Source organism: Onychostoma macrolepis, chromosome 04 (genome assembly GCF_012432095.1).
Source record: "Onychostoma macrolepis isolate SWU-2019 chromosome 04, ASM1243209v1, whole genome shotgun sequence".
NCBI lineage: Eukaryota > Metazoa > Chordata > Actinopteri > Cypriniformes > Cyprinidae > Onychostoma > Onychostoma macrolepis.
The window spans coordinates 31,021,109-31,041,583 of record NC_081158.1 but is presented as its reverse complement, the minus strand read 5'-3'; the positions used below and the strand labels follow the sequence as shown (position 1 = coordinate 31,041,583).

Genomic DNA, 20,475 nt, shown 5'->3' with positions numbered 1-20,475 from the left:
AGAGGGTCTGTCCGTCGACTGATAGTCTGTATCAGTATATGGATTTTTGCAACTTGTGCAATGTTTTTAAATAAAAATAAAAAAAAAACGTGCAAAAACAGCCCAGCCATTGTTTGATGTTATGCATGATGCAATACAAGTTGACTGCATATTTATTTCACAGCCATAACGCAGGAGTGCACGCCCCTGTACACGTGCCCAAATATAAATATGCCATTACAAATCTAAAGCATACAAATGACGGTCAGTTAGTCTTAAATATCTACCCACATATTATCAAACTGAGCTTCAGTGATTATTCCGAAACAGGCTAAATTTAAAAAGCAAACACCTCTCAAATTACAAATGTAGTGGATACGGATTACCAAAAACTCAAGCATCAGTAGAGACGAGAAGCAAAAAGGGGGAGTTCATTCGTGGAGAGTCTGTTCAATGCCGCTCAACGTTTCTGTACTAAACAGGAAAAGAGGACGGTCTTCACACAATAGGAAGAATGCAGTCATTGGTCCAAAGGACACCCAATAGTCTCTGAAGTTCCTATTTACAAGATGTTTCTGCGCTTTTGCATTTACTGCCGGCTCTTCAGTGACTCAACCAACCTGAAATGTGGGAGAACAGAGGAGGTATTAGTAAATACAATGCAAAGAATTTGTATTTAAACTCTCAACAAAGTAAAACCCTTACCATTCCATTGCCTCGTCCAGGCCTGTGCCTTTAGTAGCAGACGTCTTGAAGATCTGCCACTTCCTATCTTTGAGCGCAGGTAAACCGAGAGCGTTAGCCACTTCGGTAGGCGTCATGGCCTGTTCCATGTCCTGCTTGTTTGCAAACACCACCAGAATGGCTTTCTTCAGCTCCTCCTCCTGAAAAACAAGACGGATGACTTCACAGGTACTTTACTGGCATCTTTGGTTCCATGAAGTGCCTTTAACACTCATTGCACAAAGATATTTGAAACAGCATAACAATAGAAAGTTGCGCAACAGAAACCACATCTGACCGACCTCCAACATGGCCACCAGCTCAGATTTGGAGATGCCCATCCGGTCACGGTCACTGCTGTCCACCACGTAAATCACTGCATCTGTGTTGGAGTAATAACACCGCCAGTACGGCCTGTGGAGGATACAGTTTAGATCTTTAGTTTCATTTCTTTATTTAATATAATACAAAGCAAAATGAAAACGTCTTGCCTGATGCTCGTCTGTCCACCGAGGTCCCACACTTGAAACTTTAAGTTCTTGTATGTCACAGTTTCCACATTAAAACCAATTGCTGTGTTCGAAAAATAGCAAATTAGCTCACACTACATCTCATGTATAAAGCTGCGAACATGGGTAAATAAACACGTACTAGGAATTGTGGTCACCACTTCTCCCACTTGAAGTCTGTACAATATGGTGGTTTTTCCAGCTCCATCCAAACCTAAAATAAGGATTCTCATCTCTCTGGTGCCAAACAGACCCGAGAAGAGGCTGGAAAAGAACCCCCCTGTAAAAACAATAGAATTATATGAAATTATTGAACAGATCAGGACAAATTATGAACTTGTGCCATTTTAGATCAGTTATCTCTCAGAATCATAGTACATGTATGTCGCTTATAGGAATTACACTCAAACACACTGGAATAAAACACTATAATCGTTATGAAAAGAGTCGAAAATGTTTTAAAACTGAGCTTTTCAATAACTTGAGTTATTCTGTTGTCTGCTATGCTAACAAACAAACTAGCGTCACCAATGCGAGATTCCCTTCGGAAGCACACAGAAAAGCGTTCGTATTAATCGCATTTTAAAACGCACTGTCCGTTATATCCAACGAAATGTATTTGAATTCACGCGGACCTACCCATTCTGGATGAAATACTTTAGTAGCGCTGTCTTCCTGATGGCAGATCCGTGGAAACACTTCCGTGCTCGAGCTGCTGAATGACGTGTCACACATACACGTGAACGAGCCGTTTACCTGTCGATCCACCGCGCGCACATTCGACACTCTTCTTAGCGAATCTGCTGCTGTCTGTAAACACCTCAGATATCTTGAGTATAATCATTATTAACAATATCAGAAAGATACACATAAACATTAGAACCATACCAAAACACAAATAACTAACCACTGCGCCACAGAGGTTATGAGGTTTCAAACTCAGGCCTTCACGTTTAAAAAACAACACTTGATTACATTGCTGTAACTAATTAAAGTAAACGTGTTATGCCATCCTGTGGTGATTTTTGTGAATTACACCACTGCAAATCAAGTCTGTTCAACTTAAATGGGGTGCGCCCTCCTGTGGTGATTTTTGTGAATTACACTGCCTTTTATCGAGTCTATTCAACTTAAATGGGTTGCGCTCTCCAGTGGTGATTTTTGTGAATTACACCGCTGCAAATCAAGTGGGATGCGCCCTCCTGTGGTGATTTTCGTGAATTACACCGCTGCAAATCAAATCTGTTCAACTTAAACGGGGTGCGCCCTCCAGTGTTGATTTTTGTGAATTACACTGCCTTATATCGAGTCTGTTCAACTTAAATGGGTTGTGCCCTCCGGTGGTGATTTTTTGAATTACACCGCTGCAAATCAAGTCTGTTCAACTTAAATGGGTTGTGCCCTACTGTGGTGATTTTGCTGAATGACACCGTTGCAAATAGAGTCTAATCAACTTATATGGTTGCGCCCTCCTGTGGTGATCTTGGTGAATTACACCACTTAAAATCACGTCTGTTCAACTTAAATGGGTTGCACCCTCCTCTGGTGATTTGGGTGAATTACACCTCTGCAAATCGAGTCTAATCAACTTAAATGGGTTGCACCTGCCTGTGACTTCTATGAATTATGCTGCTATAGTAATTTACTGTAGTATTATAGTATAATCTGGTATAGTGTAGTAGTATTATAGTAAAGTTTATATTGATCAATATGCATTTCTCAAGAAAGACAATGCATTCAGTGAATGCTTTTTGTTTGTTTATCGAGGTCCTCTTTCTATACTTCTGACTTTCATTGGTTTCATAATATTTTGAAATGAGTTTATTATTAAGATCATATTGGCTTCGAGTCACCAGGACACTTTGTAGGCAGTTTGACTCTTTTAATGTTGCAGGGATAAAATAAATGATACAGTTTATTGATGACTGCAAAATACTTGTGTGTCTAAGACAAAAAAAAAGCAGAACTAAAACAGGAAATCAGTAAAATATGTCACTTTACTGTCTCTACATGTGCAATCAAACAGAACAATGGCTTTATAATGACATATGTGAAGAAGGCGACAAAGTCCTCTGGATCTCTGTGATGCCTCGATTCGCTGCACGTTTACCTCAGCCTGCCACCAACCTTGCCCTTGCCACGACCTTTGGCACTGAAAAGAGAAAAATAATCATCAAACCTGCGTATAAAAACAAAAACTTTTGAGATAATTGTTGATCCTTTCATCAGTCCATTGATCTACTAAATCAGAGCATGACATTATGCTATTGAAATTATTTAAATGATTTTGCACATTTTATTTCTAATCAAAATGCATTTAAATTTTTACTTGCAAATTAGCAAATTACAGACTTGATCTCAGATCACAGACTATTTATCTGAGCATACCCTAATTAATATTCATTAGCAAATCTATGAATATTAATTAAAACAACAGCCATAAACCAAAAAACGATTCCTGTCCTTACACATTTTAAAAGAAGTGAAGTGGAAACTAATATCAGAATATCGTTATCAGAATAGCAGTTCACAAGATTAGAAGAGACACATTTCAAACACATGCAAGAAAAAAGATTCACTCATTCGCATGCAGTCCATGTTTCAGTCTTGTTTTGGCCTAATGTGTTTCTTACCCTCTTGTTCAGCCTACAGATTCCGTCTCCAGAGGCAAAATATTCATTTTGAACTTACCGTTTTACTGGAGTCTCTCTCATCTATGTCCAATCAATATAGTTCACCCAAAAATGAAAATTTTCTCGCCTTCCAAGATATAGGTGAGTTTGTTTCTTCATGAGAACAGATTTGGAGAAATTGTGTCCAAACAGCTGATAAAAACATCACAATAATCCACATGACTCCAGTCCATCAGTTATCATTTTGAGAGGTGAAAAGCAGCGTGTTTGTAAGAAACATATTCATCAAGATGCACCCATTCACTGCAGAGGATCCACTGGTGAGCGAGTGATGTAACGCAACATTTCTCTGTTCTGACGAAGAAACAAACGTGTCTACATCTTGGATTTTTGAGTGAACGTTTCTAATAATTCATGTGTTTATCTGCATATATGAATGTTTCTGTCAGTTTATGTGGACAAATTCATGTATTGTATGTGCTGCTGATGACAATAAAGTACTGAAGGAGCCACTTGAACTGGTCCTATTAGGATTGAGTGTAAAAATCCTAAACGTTTCCCCCGTTTGACGCTGGGATTGAGCTGGACCACATGCTCCAACCTCGCTCCCGTCAAGATTGTGTGGTTTCATCGGGCCTGGGATCTGAAAGGAGCAGGGTCTGTTGAGCAGATCAAACCAAAACGGCTTCGTCTGCTTCCTTCCTCTCCCCCAGACCTCGTTGAAACCAGAGGAAAGTGACCAGTGTGGCTCAGGGTACTTACCTCTGGTGATCTCTGACTCTAGCCAGTAGCTGAGTGACCTGTAAGGGACACATACGGAAGCCTTGCTAAGCACAAAAGACAATTTCAACATGACCAGCTGATGGGGAAACCTGTGGATTCGCAGATGTCCGCTGCCTGATTACTGCCTCACTTCGGCCGATCGAGAGCCCAGACCCGACACAAATCTGACCAACAGTTACTGACAGCAGGCTACACAGCAAGTAAGGTGGCCACCCTCACAGCCGGTTACTTACAACTTTTGTTGTTCATTGATTCGGGTCTGGAAAACATTCATCTGGAAGCAAGTCACAGATTTAGACAGCCTGTTTTCACTGCGCCCAAGTGGGAACTATTTTACTGTCTTTTTAAAGTCAGTGTGAAATATTAGCAAATGATTTTACTTCAGTCATTTTAATACATCGGTGCGTTCAAGTCCTACCAGGAAGTTTGTATTTATGGAGTTGTAACTACGTCGTCAGGTGTTTTCAAATAAATTTGGTTGGAGCAGGCTGCATAAAATGCAACAACATTTTTTAACTGTACATATATAAAATTATTAATAAAGAATGCACATTGGGCGTGTTTTTTTCTTTATGTTTTTATCCTATTTAGGAAGGTGTATTTTATCGGGATTGTACAATACTATGATATTTGGTACATGCAAATTAGGTTTATCGTGAAACTGTATAATTACTATTAAAATAAGAATTTAATTAACTTATTTGTAATTTAATAAATTATAAAATAATATTTGAATTCATTTGAACAAATTAACCATTAATATAGACTCTGCATCCATTGCATCTGACATGTTTTCTCAACTCATAATCTCTGCAAAAGAAAAAAATAATTTCTTAAAATCTAAAATTTCACTAAAATTTCACTTTGTAGTGATATTCATGCGTGTTCAACTCATAAATACAATCTTTCTGACATGACTTGAATGCACCATATGACATTTCAGAGTAAAATAGATATTTAACAAGACAAAAAAAAGTAAGGTAGGACTTTTACCTTACAAAAAAAAATTATTTATTGGGAATATGTAAAAAAAGTGATTTCTATATGACAGCTTGGATGTTGTCATTTTTGGGTGGAAAACCAATTAATTGTTCACAATAAAAAGTCAATTAAGTTAATTTCATGTTGACTTTAAGTGATTTACGTCTTGTCAAACTATCAAAATGTTTTAAATATTTTAGAATCTACTTTATGTAGACTCATGCTTAAAATATGTCGACAACTGATACCGACATAAACAATTTTTCTTGAAATTAAGGCCACAGAGCAAAATAAAATGGTTGTTTGCAACAAAAAAAGCAATGTACAAACTTCATATTGACAGTGATTCGAATCTGCAATTTTGCTGTTTTTTGTATGTCAGCACTTACGTCATATTTCTGTCTCTTCAGTTTCTCGCTGAGGTCGAACTTCTCGGCCTCCAGCTGCATCATCCACTGCCAGAGCTCACTGGCCTTCTCTCTGCGAGAACCAATCAGAAGCTTCGTCAGTGGCCATTTCCACACCACCAGCTGATCATGTTCAGCGGTGACTTACTTCAGTTTATCTTCAGACAGGTGATCGACGTTGAGTGGCTTCCTTCTGTCCGCCAGGATCTTCTTCTTCTTCTCTCTCTCCGTCTGTTTCTTCGCCCCCTTGCGGCCCTCGCCCTGCAAGACAAGATTGATGGTGTTTGATTCACTTTTACTTGGTACTGCTGCAGTAGCTTTATAAAAGAAAATGTATTTCCTAATGCATGATGATATAATAATAATAATATACATTTCCAGTTTGCTAGAAATCTCTTAATTCAAACCTTCTGCTGGATTCCTCCGTACTGGTGTGTCTTGTTGGTAAGTGCTTTCTTCTTCTTGGCATCTTCATCTTGCTTCTTCCTCTGTTCCTCTTGCTCTCTTCTCTCCTTTTCTTCCTGATGAGGGACAATGGAAAGAGTTTTCACTACATTTCTATTCAGAGTTATGGAGGTGAATGGCTGCTGAAGCGAGTGTCACTCACGGCCAGACGGGCTTGTCTCTCCTTCTCCTTGTCCGCACGGATTCTCTGCTGCTCCGCCCTCTCGGTACGACGCTTCTCCTGCACAGATACAACACTGCCAATCACAAGTCGAGACTCAACGATATTTAGCACTTAAAGCTGTTTAACCCTGTTCTGGATTAGATCAGTTCTTCCAGGACTTACGATTCTGTTGACCAGAGCGATCAGCTCCTCTTCATCTTTCTTCCTCTGGATGAAATGAGCCTCGATCAGAGACTGAAGCTCAGATAAATCCTTCTCCTGACGCTTTCTGTGGATGTCCTGTTACACACACATGAAAGCAATGTTTACACTAACATGCAGCTCTATAGAACGTACAGTACCCATATTTGACAAATTGTAGAAGACAGGCATAAATGTGTGGTATTCAACACATGCCGCTTGTTTTTACTCCGAAAAGACTGAAACGGTGGAAACGTTGGGTACATGTAAAGCTCTGCAGTTCTTTGTTCAATTTGCGCCATTCAGATGAATCCAACTGAAAATGAATTTTCCTTTTTATAACTTGTCTCTTGGTTTAATTTTCAGTTCTGAGGACTGTATCTTACAATGGGCTCAAACTGACCATCCATGATGAATGTAATGGAAATAGTATAAATCTACATTTTTAATATTAGCTACTTGACCAGACTGTCAGAACTTAAAGGGATAGTACACCCAAAAAAGAAAATTCTGACACCATTTACTCACCTTTGAAAAATGTTTGTAACCAAACGGTTGACGGTGGCCACTGAGTTCCATAGTATGGAAAAAAATACCATGGAAGTCAATGGCTACCGTCAACAGTTTGGTTACCAACATTCTTCAAAATATCTCCTTTTGTGTTCAACAGAAGAAAGAAACTCATACAGGTTTGAAACAAGTGGAGGATGAGTAAATGACAGAATTAAAATCTTTGGGTGAACTATCCCTTCGAGGTTTTCTTTATATATGCAAAAGTTTGGGAACCCCTTGCAGAAAATGTGAATAATTTTAACAAAATAAGAGAGATCATACAAAATGCATGTTATTTTTTATTTAGTACTGTCCTGAACAAACAAGGGACTCATGAACAACCATCACAAAACAAAACAAAAAAAACAGTCGTAGATCATCCAGGTAACCACACACAGTATTAAGAACCAAGGGTTCCCAAACTTTTGCAGGGGGTTATTTTAATAATTTAAGCTTTTTTTTTTTTTTTGTCTTGTGGACTATATGTAAACATTTTTTAATGTAAAATATCTTACTCAGGACAGTACAAAAAGAAGAAGAAAAAAAAAAAAAGAAAATTCAATGCATTTTGTATGATCTCTCTTATGTTGTTAAAATTATTCACATTTTCACAGATTCTGCAAGGGGTTCCCAAACTTTCACATGCCACTGTATATATTAGATTGGATTCAAAATGGAAAATAACAGTTTAAATATACAACATATATTTAACATCGAACACAATACTTGCAGAACTAAAAACATAAAGTCATGTGAAAAAATATAGCATAATATAGGTATGAACAAATAGATATGATATGGTAATATAGTATATGCTGTTGAAAATATTCATCATTCATAATATGCAGGTTTACAAAATTCAGTGTAGTATAAAGCGAGAAGCTAGTGTTCCATTCCAAAACTCTGAAGCCACTATATAAGTGATGCAATTCAAAACCAAACTCACATCAAAGTCCACCTTATCTCCTTCGGGAATCTTTGGAGCAGCGATATTTTGCATGAATCTGTAAAATAATTGTTAGCCATGAATACTGACGGTGTGCCGTCTTCTCATATGAACATAGAGGTAAACATGAGAAAAGAAAGATATCAGTGTAGAACATACTTTGGCTTTGGTTTTGTCTCATCTGGGGATTAAAATGTACAAAATACATCATCACTATTAATATGACGCACAAAGTACAGACTCCGAGAAAATCAATCAAACTGAATGTGTGCGATTTAAGGAGCAGTTACCTGCGGCCTCCTCCTCCACGGGAGCTTCTGTTAGATGAGGACAGATGAACAGACACAATTTCACATTAAGACTACTTGTATAAACCCATTTTACATGTTTTAATGAAAAACCAACAATATTTGGAAATACAGAACGATCCAGAAGTAAAAAAGGTTCTGATTTTGAAACAAATGCCCGGCTGAATGTGACGACCCAATGTTCTGACAGCAACAATCATCACACATGCTTTCGAAATTACAAACCTTTCAAATAAACACATTTGCTGTCCTCCAGCCTTCACAATGACACATCATGCAGTTGCAGTGATGGTAAACATTTGATTTAGATCATCACATTTTGAATTCATTAACAAAAAAATGAACCGTCCATCATTGGACACAAATACTGTAGTTTTGGCCTTTCTTACTATTGAACAGAATATATTATACACTAAACAGCCAATTGATCCATATTGCAAAATCAGCTGCCAAGAATGAGAACCTGAATATCATGCTAAATGATTTGTTCATAATCTATATTCTATGAATGAATATAAACCTGAGGAGCTTTACCTTGTGGTTCAGGTTCTGGCTCCTCTGTTCAGATATGGGATAGTTATAAGTGGTTAAAAAGAACGAAGATTTACAGACACTTGTACATATAAATAATTAGAACTGAAATAATTACCTTCTACTTCCACAGGCTCTATTATAAGAACAGCACAACAGTTAGTTTATAAAGACTGTAGCTTGAGAAATTCTACACATACCATAACATAAGTCCTGGCAATCAGGAACAGATATTCTTTTATGTATTTTTTGGATAAAACACATGGAATTTGAAGAAATTAAAATCCAGTTTATGACATAGCAACTGAATTGAAGTTAAAAATGTGTAACTGAATGCCACGTTTGTTCATAATGAACTTGAGTTGCCTGAATGCAGGTCTTGGTTCAAATGATAAGAACTGAAATTGAGAAATTTGGTATCATGCAAATAAAAATGTGTTTATGCAATGTTTTAAAGATATGATCTTTTTTTTTTTTTTTTTTTTAAATCATAAAACATTTAAATAACTGAATTACAAATAAATGAGGGAATGATTACCTTCCTCCTCAGGTGCAGGTTCTAATATGAAAATATAACATGAAATATTAAACACCTTGCACTGGTGATGGCAAATTTACATGTACAGAAAATCACAAAATAAAGGTCAGACTGGTGATTACCTTCCTCTGATGGAGGTGGCACTATTGAAGAGAAACAATTTATATGCATACAGTAAATGAGTGTAATGCAATGTTTTTAATATGGTGCAAGTTCATAATTAATATTTTTAATTATTAAAAAAGGTGAATTTACTCAAAATACTGCCACAGAGTTAAAAAAAAAGCAATTTCGAGTTTTTATTCTGACTTTTTTCCCTCGCTATTAAAACAAAAAGAAATGTGAATCATAATTTGCAAACTATTCTGAGTTTATATATCTTGCAATTTTGACTTCTTAAGAAACAAAGTCCGAATTGTGAGATTTTTTTAATTCTGTGGTGGAAATGGCCTTTTATAATATGGTGTAATATTATATCACTAAAACAATTAAAAAGTGAGTGAACAATGAAATAACGGGTTCACAAAGTCATGTTGTGAAAAATTTACCTTCCACTTCGAGAGGAGGAATGATAGATTCAATGAAAGAAAGAAGGAAGAAATAAATAATTGCATAAACGAGGATAAGTAAGTGAATGAATTAACTGTGAAAATGAACTGAAATATCGGCATGCATAGACTCTAGTCTATGAAGGAATGAGGAAACTGATCTTTTAAATGGGTTTAGTTCACATACGTAGTATCAATATGATCTAAATCTAATTTAATCATATTTATTTTTTACAGTTAATCTTAAATTTAAACTCATGCAGCAGGAAAAGCAACACAACACACAACAAACACGGTTTTACCTTCCTCCTCGGTTTCCTCCACTACAGTGTGAACATAATAACCATTAGTAGCAAATACATTCAGAAGCATAAGAGGAATATTTGCATGATCAAGATGCTGAATCAAGTCAACAAATCATCTTTAACCTTTGTCAGAACATTGAGATCCACCCAACAGCTTGTAAATGACATTTTAAGAAAGTTCAGAATCTAATGCCATTTGCGTGATCACATGGTCCAAATGATGTGTTAAATGAATTGAATGCCAGTTTTACATAATTATATTTACTACACCAGACAAGCAACCAAATATTAGATTTACTGTCATGGACAGAATAAAGGGACTGAGACGAGAGGAAACATGGGCAGGACATACTTGATATTAATGTGTCACTCTGCACATGTTGATATTAGTACTTGAGTAACTCAACTCCACTGGACATGAAGCTGAGGACAAAAGTTAAACGATCACAGTCGAAAATAGCACAACAAGCATGCAGAACTTCCTCTGGACCAGCCTCCATTTCCATGAGGACATAATTAGTGATTAGCACATGAATATGGTTAATGTGATGCTTTAAGCAGTAGATACTCGACTCATACTGGCTTACCTTCCCTATTACATGGTGAAAAGAGGAAAAGAAAAGCATAAACAGTTGACATTGAGTTAGATAATCAATTAAAGAGTTGGTTACACTCTCAGAAACAAAGCTGTCACCCTATAGGGAATTTTCTTACAACTTTCACTAACATTTTTTAAAAGTTATAGAAATGTTAAAATAAAACTTAAATTAACACTCATGGGATATTCTTATAACATTATTGATATTTGATATATGTTCTTATAACAATGAGAGAAAACGTTCCAAGGTCCACAATCTCGGAACGTCCTAATGACGTTATTTGTACTTGAACAATCTCATAATGTTGAGAGAAAATGTTCTTAGAATATTAAAAATAAACGTTCACATACTGTTTTATTTTACTGTAAGAAAGTTTTAGGAACCTTTAAAGAGTGTTCTAATCATCACAACAAGAAAACTGGAGATTTCAACCCTTTTCCGAACCGTTTGGCCTGACAGTGATTCCAATAAAGAACCTTTATTTTTAAGCTTGAACAGTCTTGACTTTGCAGTATTCAGTATTCCATTTGGAATACAAATAAATGTAAAAATAGTTAAAAAGTAATGAGTTCATACGTACTGAACTTCCTCCTCCAAGACTTCTTCTGTGTCAGCCATGGCTTGTTGATTTCTGATAAAGTATATGTGTTTAAGTTATAAAGGGACTTTACATGCACATCTAATGAGTTCATTCAATTTCAGTTTATTTCCGCATGTATTTACAGCAGAACAAATCCGCTTTAAACTTCTGCAAGTGACCCTGATCTCAGAGAATAATAATCTTTATGTTCAACATTGTTAAACCATAACAAGGATTCATAGTAACAACCGTGTTTAACAAGCTTTGAAAAAGCGGCATCGCTGTCCTGAAGACTATAAATCACACTATAAAACATGTGATGAATGAGTGCAGGAGGCTATTTTTGCTTGTAATAAATTATGGTGTGGAACAGGTGCTCCACACTTTTCCAGACAATGAACTTGGCTGAGCTCATCCAGGCCTGCCATTCATTCTCTGTGTAAATCAAGAGCGTGCGTGTCCTTGGCATCTATTTTTGAAGCACATTGTTTACGCAGAGTATTGTTCCACAGCTTCTGTTGACGTTAAAGACACATCTAGTTTCAATGCAACTCATTATGATGATATAATCGTCCCAAAAACTACACAGAGAGAGAGAGAAATCACTCCAAAACTAATAATTACAAACGTCCAGTTACGCATTAAATTAAACATGAAATTTTGAAGCAGAAAGAATGAAACAGTATTTCTTGCAAAATACACTGCAATAATCTTTTTTTTTTACTAAAAATTATGTGAATGTCATTGTACTAGGCAACAAAATATCAATACTTTATTTTGAAGTTGACTATTTTTGAAGACTATTTTGAAAGTTTTCAGGATGTTTATTTTTTTTAACAAAATGTATTTCTATAAAAAAATTAAAGTAGGTATGATGTTCGCAATTGAGACAAAAAGTGGAACGTACTATAAAAATATTTTTTTTCAAAGATATAAATAAAAACAGATTACTGTAGTTAATTTTACAAGAAAACACTATTTAAGCTTTTCTACTTCAAAAATGTAATGTTTAATTCAATGTGTTACTTAATTTCTTTGTAACTGTGAAATTTACAAGCAATTTCTAAGTGAAAATTGTTTCCACACCATTTTTTTCTTAGTGTGTTGATAAGTAACATAATGAATGACACCGGCGTAAACTGAAGGAAAACGGACCTTAAAACAAACAAAACACCAGCTGATTGATAATTGAACACCACTGGTTTGATATTTGCTTTTATGAAATCATACATTGTAAAAAAAAAAAAAAAAAAAAAAAGATTTTTTTTTTGGAAGTTGTAAATAAAGATTACTGTAGTAAATTCAGTATGCTGAAACATTTCACATTTAGATCAGTGTTACTTGTCTTTTTTTTTTAAATTATTATTATTTGTGAAATGTACTATTAATTTCTGAGTGAAAATTGTTTCTCTAAGTAAATCCTATGTCATTTTACTTTTCATTGTATTGACGTATCAAAATTCAGACTAGTTGCTGAAGGTCCAAGGGTCAGCAGGTCATCTAAATGAAAGGTTTTCATCATCTTATTTTCACTCAGTATTTGCAGCACAATAGCTGTTGGGGTCTTCAGCCTATCTTGTCTGATGGCACTCAAACTAATGGCTCTTCGCAAAGAGATCATCTTGGATAAAGGTTGATTTTGAATCAAGTCCTCGTGATAATGAGAGCAGGCAGCAGCAGCCAGAGTTCTGAGCGCAGCGTCTCTGACCAAATCCATCAAGTCTTTGCAGCAGATTAACCGTCTCACTTTGGAGTTACGTGCATTTTACATTAATAAGCGAAGGCCGGTCGTACTCCATTCGAAAGGCTGGAAAATCACAGGCTGACAGTGGCAGGAATGTTGCCATTGATAGTCTGTATTAAGCTGCATTAAGGCAAAAACCCAAAGCATGCAAACCACCAGTCCCTCTGGCGAACAAGACGAGCATTGCATTGATGATTGCACAGACTACGCCATGCAAAGGAATGAAGAGGGTGATCCTCAGGCCTGATTCACACATTATGGGAAACTTCCCACAATCAATTTAATCCGGTAGGCATGCAATTGTTGATTTTAACTATGAAGAAACTGTCAATTGGATCCAATGACAAAATCTGAAGCCTCTTACCTTAGATTTCACCAGGAAGAATGAGAGATGGGGTCTTATCTCGAGGGTCCGGGCAGCAGACAGTTTCAAACTAACCCAAAGCTCACCTAATACAGACCTGCCAGGTCATGTGACCTCACTGCTTTGCTCGGATTGGCTGCCAGAGCTAAGCCTATTGTTAGAGGGATCGGAGCATGCCAGTTATGTGATATATGGCTGCTGGAGTATTGAAGCACACAATCACAGGTGGTTTTCATTGGTCTCTTTATTGTGGTCACTGAGACAATGATACAAGTTGAAACATTTGCTCTGCATGGAACTACTGGCTACAAACGGTCTTATTTGTAACAAGGTAATTGCAATTAAAGGTGGTGCGACTTGCATAGTGTTACTCTGAAACAATACATAAGTGTTGAAACGAATAGTAAAAAACTTGATTGTCAAAAAAAATACAAGCAGAATACAGGATCTTTGAACATTTAGAGACATTAGCGATAAGCTACGGCGGCAGAACTGGATATTCTTTGTCTGACAAAAGACGTCAGAAATGATACGCGTTTAAATGACGGCATTACTAACGTTCTGCCAACTAGCGCTGTATTGAAAGCCGACGACATCCGTGTTGCAATTTATTATGAATGACTGCAACAGAAAGTAGAAAATGAAACACTTGAACAATAAACATGAATTGACTTTGTCCTTCTTGTTGGATGTTTTTGGATTAACCAAGGCCTTGCATTATATGCAAAAACTGTGAAATGTACTCATCAAATATGTGATTTAAGCCAAAAAGTGCACGTTCCCTTTCTTTCGAGTTGAACAGTTTTTTTTACCCAACACCGATTGTTCCACATGATTAACACTTACAAAAAGATGGTCACAAACAACTTCAGACCAGTGTTTCCAAGAGTAAAAAAGCCAAAGATAATGTAATAAGGCTAACGGTACGACTATAATGGACTTCTTCTGAATTAAGACTTGCTTTGATATAAAATAATATTGAGAGCAAAAGCAAAGACCATTTTGTTTCAAGCAGTAAAATATATAGTTAATTACAAAAACTTACACTATGTGCTAACATATATTATTAAGACAATTTTTATTAAAAAAAGTGTCGTTACGACAAAAAGTACAAAATACAGCTACACTACGGGTGCTCATATTCGGTCTGGAACTGACGAACAGGCATGAAATGCAAGGTGAAGCTCTGCTTTAGTTATAAATTAACAGGTGAGAGGGTAACTAACATGTTTAAAATGAATGTGATTTGACAAAAGACAGTTCGGAATGCAACTCCTCGTCCTCCTTTTCAAAGAATCTCGTAATATTTGAGTTGGCTGCTGTTATATAATTGTTACATAATCTAAACAAATTACTTTTCACAGCCTTGATTTCAGTTTAACAGAAGTTACATGCAAAGGCATTGCGTTTATGTTATGATGGTGTAAGACGGTGACCTGTGAATACAGTGATAATATATATATATATATATATATATATATATATATATATTTTATTTTTTTTATTTTTCTCTCTTTTATACTGTGTCTACTCACATAGAACTTCCTGGCAGTATAAAATGCTTGTATTTTTTTTTTTTTTGGTATTAATAAAAGTAAAAAAAAAAAAAAAGGAATGTTGTGCATTCTCTTGGTCCCAGCCTCTCTGGCGTCTTTGAAAGGTTAATGGCCCATTCCTGTTAAAAGACAAAAGAGAAATTAAAATTGAATGCAAACTGAACATGCACTATGCAGGATTATGCATGCATTAATACATTAAAATAGAGATTTGAAATAAAAAATTTTGAATTCACAAAATAAAGGCTGTTGTTTTCAACATTAAAAATAAGTAGCATGGTCTTCACAAAATATTAAGCAGGACAACCGTTTTTAGCAGTGATAATAATAATAATAGTTTCTTGAGCAGGAAATCAGCATATTAGAATTATTTCTGAAGGATCATGTGACACTGAAGACTGGAGTAAATGGGATAAATTACATTTTAATATATATTTAAATAGAAAAAATATTTTAGTTTTTACTGCAATTTTTGACCAAACAAATTCAGCCTTGTTCAGAACCAGTAAAATAAGTAGATGTATGCCAAATTTGACCCAAATTTGCAAACTATTAAAGAATGATTATCATGCAAAACATGATTGTTGCCTGTTTTTATGGGACCTGGTCATATTTTGTCCCCTTAAAATGGTTAAATCATGTGTGTTTGTTACATTCCTCATTGAGTTAAGAATCCGAGACAGTTAAAAATTTTTGTACACTTAGCTATGTGTATTTGTGATCTACACCCTTTTATTTTTTATGCTCCAGAGCTAAAAACAGCTCAAAGAATCTCTTAAATGTGCGGCGTCGGACCATTTTTAAGTGGTTGGAAGGATTTAAGTTTTCATGACATCTCCATACGGCATGCGGGCGCGCTAATCTTCTACCGCCCCATGCAGTAATGTGACAAACATGCAGCTTTAGCCCTGCTGGCACTGACAGACGCCCAGAATCCACGGCCTGATACTGAGACGAGTAGAGCGGGGAGGGGGAGGCCACGTCAGGCCAGGCTAAAGCAACGACCTGTCGCCCATTACCCAAAAACCGCTTGGCACGCCTGAAGGCCACCGCGTCCTCATCTAGAGGAACAAATGGCCGCTATTCAAAATAGAAAACAATGCCAAAGAGGCATTTTAAAACACTGCAGCGATGATTTATCACTGGCAGGGACTCCTGGCAGAGTGGATTGTGGGTGTTGTGCAATATGGCGGAAACTGCCCTTCACAGCAAGACTTCATTTTGACCTCAGGGACACAGATAGATGTATAGGCTACAATGCAAACACACATGCACAATAAAATTTACAAAGTGTCCTAACCAAGCAGGCTTTGGGCTTTTTTTTTTGCTGTCTAAAACCTAAAAGCAAAAAACTCTTTCAGATAAATCCGAATCTTTATCCGAACAATCCACTAGGACATTTTGATGATCGCTTGGCTTCAATTGACCTTTCTTTTCACATATTTGGGTACAAATTTATATTGGTAAATGGAAACTTCAACAAATGAAACTACGACACTAACTGGTTTTCTGTAATTAAATTCCAAGGTAATTTAATAAAGTATAGTGCTATAAATGTACTTTTTTAAATGAAAATGTATTATATTAATTTTATGATGTTAATAATCTTTTCTGCAGGTTTTATAAGGGTAAATGTAAGACTTCTTAAGATGAATTCAAGAAAATTTAGGGAATAAATTGAATGGAGCACAATATGTCAATATGGTCTCTAAATGTAAAAATCTTGTATTAGCAATGCTTAAAAGTTTGAAAATACATATTCCAACAGATCTCCATTAATTTTTGATTCATTTTACAAAAAAAAAAACAAAACAAAAAAAAACAATACAAATTAAAAGCTTATGGTTTGCTCTGCTCCTAACCACTAGAATATGGAAATATCTTTTACTGTACCTTTTGATCACACTGCAAAAAAAACAAAAAAAAAAAATTCAGATTTTTCATCTTTCTTGTTTTACAATATTAAGTGTGTAAAGATTTTAAAATTAAGATGCATTTACTTGAGAAGCTAGTTTTTCATAACCAGTAGACAGGTGTTTATTCTTGTTTTAAGCATTAACTCAGTATTATTCAATTTCTCAGAAAATAAGACTTCATATGTTCAATTTGCATCTAAATGCATCTTGATTTGACAATATTTAGATATTTGTATTGGAAAATAAAACAAAAATACAGAGGAAGATACAATTTTCTGCAACAGTGCATGCCATGACTTTATGAATTTAGAACTTTTTAGGCCTTCATTTGTAGAGGGACGAAAAGAGTGTTAAGACCTCTTTAAGTCCAGCAGAAATCAGGAATGACTTGGTAGCCCCGTCCACTTTGAAATCTTATTGGTCCGAAAACTTGCTCATCATAAGTGTATATGAATCCTCAAATACATTCCAACTGCCTGTGACTGAATTGCATCATGCAACAGTTTTGAGTTGACTAAACTTTTCGTTTGAAATTGGTTTTACACAAATACATTTTATCTTGTCGTCACTTACCATTGGTGACGGATTTGGTCTCTCCTCTGTTTGTGACCTGTGTGAAGTTTAAATCAAAGAGAGAGATGGAAAACGGGAGAAAGAGAAACAGAAACAGAGAGAGAAAGAATAAGATTAATATAAATACAATCTAATGTGCTAATCAGTGTGGCTGAGCCCTTCCCAGCCCATCTGTCTGCTATTCCACTTACGCCTTCACATTTTATTTTACATTTCCTTTTTAACATACTTCTTTTGTGCCTGTGTGCTCCAAAAAGTCATCAGTGAAAGCGCTTGTGGCCAACATGCTGTGTGTACAATGACAGGAACATGCTTAGCATGGTTTCATACAGCGCTCTTTTTCCAGATTCACACAAGTGAAACCCTCATTCCTTCCACTCCTGACCAAACAGCACTGCTGGTTTTGGTAACATCAGTGCGGTTATGACCACAGATTTCCCTTCATTAGGCTCTTTACGTCACCATTTACCAGTCCTTTAAGCGCTCGGGGCCAAAACTGCAGTCTGTGGCTAACCGCGGCCTTGGCCTGATCTTGACGCCTTGCTGACAGTCCAGCAGTGAATTCTATTGTGCCTGATCCAAAGATAGAGCCGCCCGCTCCGAATGACTACCATTATTATCTGTTTGATCTGTGGATATAAAATATGAAGGCCAGGGCTCATGGGAATGCCTTTTCAGGTTCAGACGATGGGATCGACTCGAATTGGTTTCTATTCATGACCCGTGAGCGTCTGTGTGTGTGTGTACATGACCGCCATGTTTGGTCAACTGGATCCCATGCTGGTGTTAAAATAGATCTTCTCACAAGAGGCAGTCCTTTGTTAAGGGGTGATGGGTGTTAAACCCATGTGTGATGGGAAAAAGAGAGAATGGAAGAGAGAGGGAAGGTGAAACTGATCCTTCGCTAAGCTCTGCCCTGCTGATCATTCCGACAAGCTTTTGCACATTTTTAATGAGCGTCTATGGAAGTCCGGTGTGTCTGGATAGTTTTAAATGGAATTTTATGTTTTTATTACATTTAAATAATATATTTAATTTAAAATATTTATTATCATTGTTATTTTTTGTTTAAATAATATAATATATTTAATTATAAATATTTATTATTTTAATTTATTTTTTATATATTTCAATAATTTTTCCAAAAATACTTGCCAAGTCACTTATAATGGTAATTTCCTTTTCCAAATCTTTAAATAAATCTTGACCTACATTCGCTACATTTAACTTGATTCTGATTCACAGTATCCACAGTTTCTGATTAAATTACTGAATAATTTAATTAGTTTTCACTTGCAAAACTGCATATACAAGATGCTTCACAATGTCACACTTTTTCCACTTCATGCGGACATTGTACAGAAAAATTTCACTGCTTCTTGAAAATCTCCTATTAGATACATTATACTGCTTGTCTGAGTGAGCAATGGAAGCTAAGGTGGGCGTAGCTTAATGAAAAGTCAATTAGTGCCAGGAGTTACTCCTGGTGTTTTTAAAGCACTTTCTTCCTGCAAACCAATTGCCTGTTCTTGTGGTAGTGAGCGAAAGTGTGAGAGAAGCTCTGTGAAACAAAAAAAAAAGGCAGTTCCTAAGCCATCCTGTGATAAATGCATGAAGTGTGGCTCATCAAACACTGTGCATTCCTGTGCAATAGAGTAACATTTACCTCCTCAAGGTGGTCAGATCTGTAGACAATTAGCAAGGGGACGGCTTAAAACACAAAACACACAGGCAATGTTATGGCAATGTTATTCTCCGCGATTATACTGCAGATATCATGCTAGAGTGGGTGTTACGACTGTAACTGTCTCCAAAGGCCTAATGGCATGCCTGACGGGCTGTAAAAAACCCACAGCCTGTTGTTTGGACAAATAAGTGCTTTATTAATTCATTCTCCAGGGGCATATGAAAAATGTTATGTGTATAAATAACTAAGAGAGAGAGAGCGAGTCGGGCTGATTGGGAAAAAATGATGTTTGGTTACCTTGGTAGCAGAGGACCCTTTGTTTTCCCATAGATTGCGTTTGCTGGTCACGTCGCCCGGTTTCAGGTCCTGCAGGAGGGGAAGGGGTGTAATATCAGTCGTGAGATGGCCCTGAACTACTCAACTCATGTAAACACACACACACACACACACACACACACGCACGCACGTCAATCTGAGAGAAATGACATAAGGGATGCCAGTGTCCTTAAGGCAGAGGAGAATGCTTGGAGGGGAGGGATGTTTGCATACCTGATCTTCAGCAGAGAGAGAGAGAGTAGAAGAGAGAACAGAGGAAAGAAGCCCAGGGGAAGAAGCAAAGGGAAATCTAACAGTGGAAGAGAAAGAGAGAATGACAGAAAAAAACGTGAAGGTACAGGTGAGACCCACTGTTTCATATGACACAATGCAACTTGACTAATATGACATGTAGATGACAGTTAAAATATAGTAATTATGAAGCAATGTGATTTATTTTTAAGTATTTGGAGCACTTTGAAAATATCTTATAATATATAAGATATGATAATGTTTTGCAAATTTATTCATTCATGCAATAAATGAAATACAGATACAAATGTATTATAATTATTTTATATAACAAAAAC

General features: G+C 36.3%; 2 protein-coding genes across 6 annotated transcripts; both read right to left on the bottom strand.

Moving 5' to 3' along the window:
* Positions 1 to 109: 109 nt before the first annotated feature.
* On the bottom strand, positions 110 to 2,007 carry arl1 (ADP-ribosylation factor-like 1). Its single transcript, XM_058773126.1, has 6 exons — positions 1,851 to 2,007; positions 1,354 to 1,491; positions 1,194 to 1,275; positions 1,005 to 1,116; positions 685 to 863; positions 110 to 599 (listed from the first exon to the last, which is right to left on the bottom strand). Exons 1-6 carry the CDS (start codon positions 1,852 to 1,854, stop codon positions 569 to 571), a joined length of 546 nt encoding a protein of 181 aa, XP_058629109.1. The 5' UTR covers positions 1,855 to 2,007; the 3' UTR covers positions 110 to 568.
* A 1,164-nt stretch (positions 2,008 to 3,171) lies between these two features.
* Positions 3,172 to 19,568, bottom strand: tnnt2e (troponin T2e, cardiac). Of its 5 annotated transcripts, XM_058774264.1 has the most exons (21): positions 19,550 to 19,568; positions 17,884 to 17,920; positions 13,839 to 15,513; positions 11,731 to 11,781; positions 11,139 to 11,143; positions 10,549 to 10,569; positions 10,247 to 10,252; positions 9,821 to 9,841; positions 9,699 to 9,719; positions 9,279 to 9,296; positions 9,164 to 9,187; positions 8,612 to 8,638; positions 8,481 to 8,502; positions 8,322 to 8,379; positions 6,806 to 6,922; positions 6,623 to 6,700; positions 6,423 to 6,536; positions 6,164 to 6,276; positions 5,998 to 6,088; positions 4,607 to 4,644; positions 3,172 to 3,363 (listed from the first exon to the last, which is right to left on the bottom strand). In XM_058774264.1, the coding sequence occupies exons 4-21, from the start codon at positions 11,766 to 11,768 to the stop codon at positions 3,318 to 3,320; spliced, it is 858 nt and encodes a 285-aa protein (XP_058630247.1). In that variant the 5' UTR covers positions 11,769 to 11,781; positions 13,839 to 15,513; positions 17,884 to 17,920; positions 19,550 to 19,568; the 3' UTR covers positions 3,172 to 3,317. The 5 variants fall into 5 exon arrangements, with proteins under 5 accessions (XP_058630247.1, XP_058630246.1, XP_058630245.1 ...); XM_058774263.1 differs by lacking the exons at positions 4,607 to 4,644; positions 9,164 to 9,187; positions 9,279 to 9,296; ... (3 more) ...; positions 10,549 to 10,569; positions 11,139 to 11,143 and adding an exon at positions 4,861 to 4,901; XM_058774262.1 differs by lacking the exons at positions 4,607 to 4,644; positions 9,279 to 9,296; positions 10,247 to 10,252; ... (4 more) ...; positions 17,884 to 17,920; positions 19,550 to 19,568 and adding an exon at positions 4,861 to 4,901 and having other exon boundaries at positions 9,821 to 9,834.
* Positions 19,569 to 20,475: the final 907 nt, after the last annotated feature.

Bases quoted from the DNA above. Each gene is read 5' to 3' on its own strand.
- arl1 (XM_058773126.1), bottom strand. The intron at 1,117-1,193 runs GCAAGACGTTTT...TATCCTCCACAG, and splicing joins GGTGGACAGACGAGCATCAG to GCCGTACTGGCGGTGTTATT. The intron at 600-684 runs GTAAGGGTTTTA...CCCACATTTCAG, and splicing joins CTGGACGAGGCAATGGAATG to GTTGGTTGAGTCACTGAAGA.
- tnnt2e (XM_058774264.1), bottom strand. From the start codon at position 11,768: ATGGCTGACACAGAAGAAGTCTTGGAGGAGGAAGTTCA. The intron at 8,639-9,163 runs GTAAAGCTCCTC...CTCATCTAACAG, and splicing joins GCCAGAACCTGAACCACAAG to AAGCTCCCGTGGAGGAGGAG. The intron at 6,537-6,622 runs GTGAGTGACACT...GTCCCTCATCAG, and splicing joins AGAGACAAGCCCGTCTGGCC to GAAGAAAAGGAGAGAAGAGA.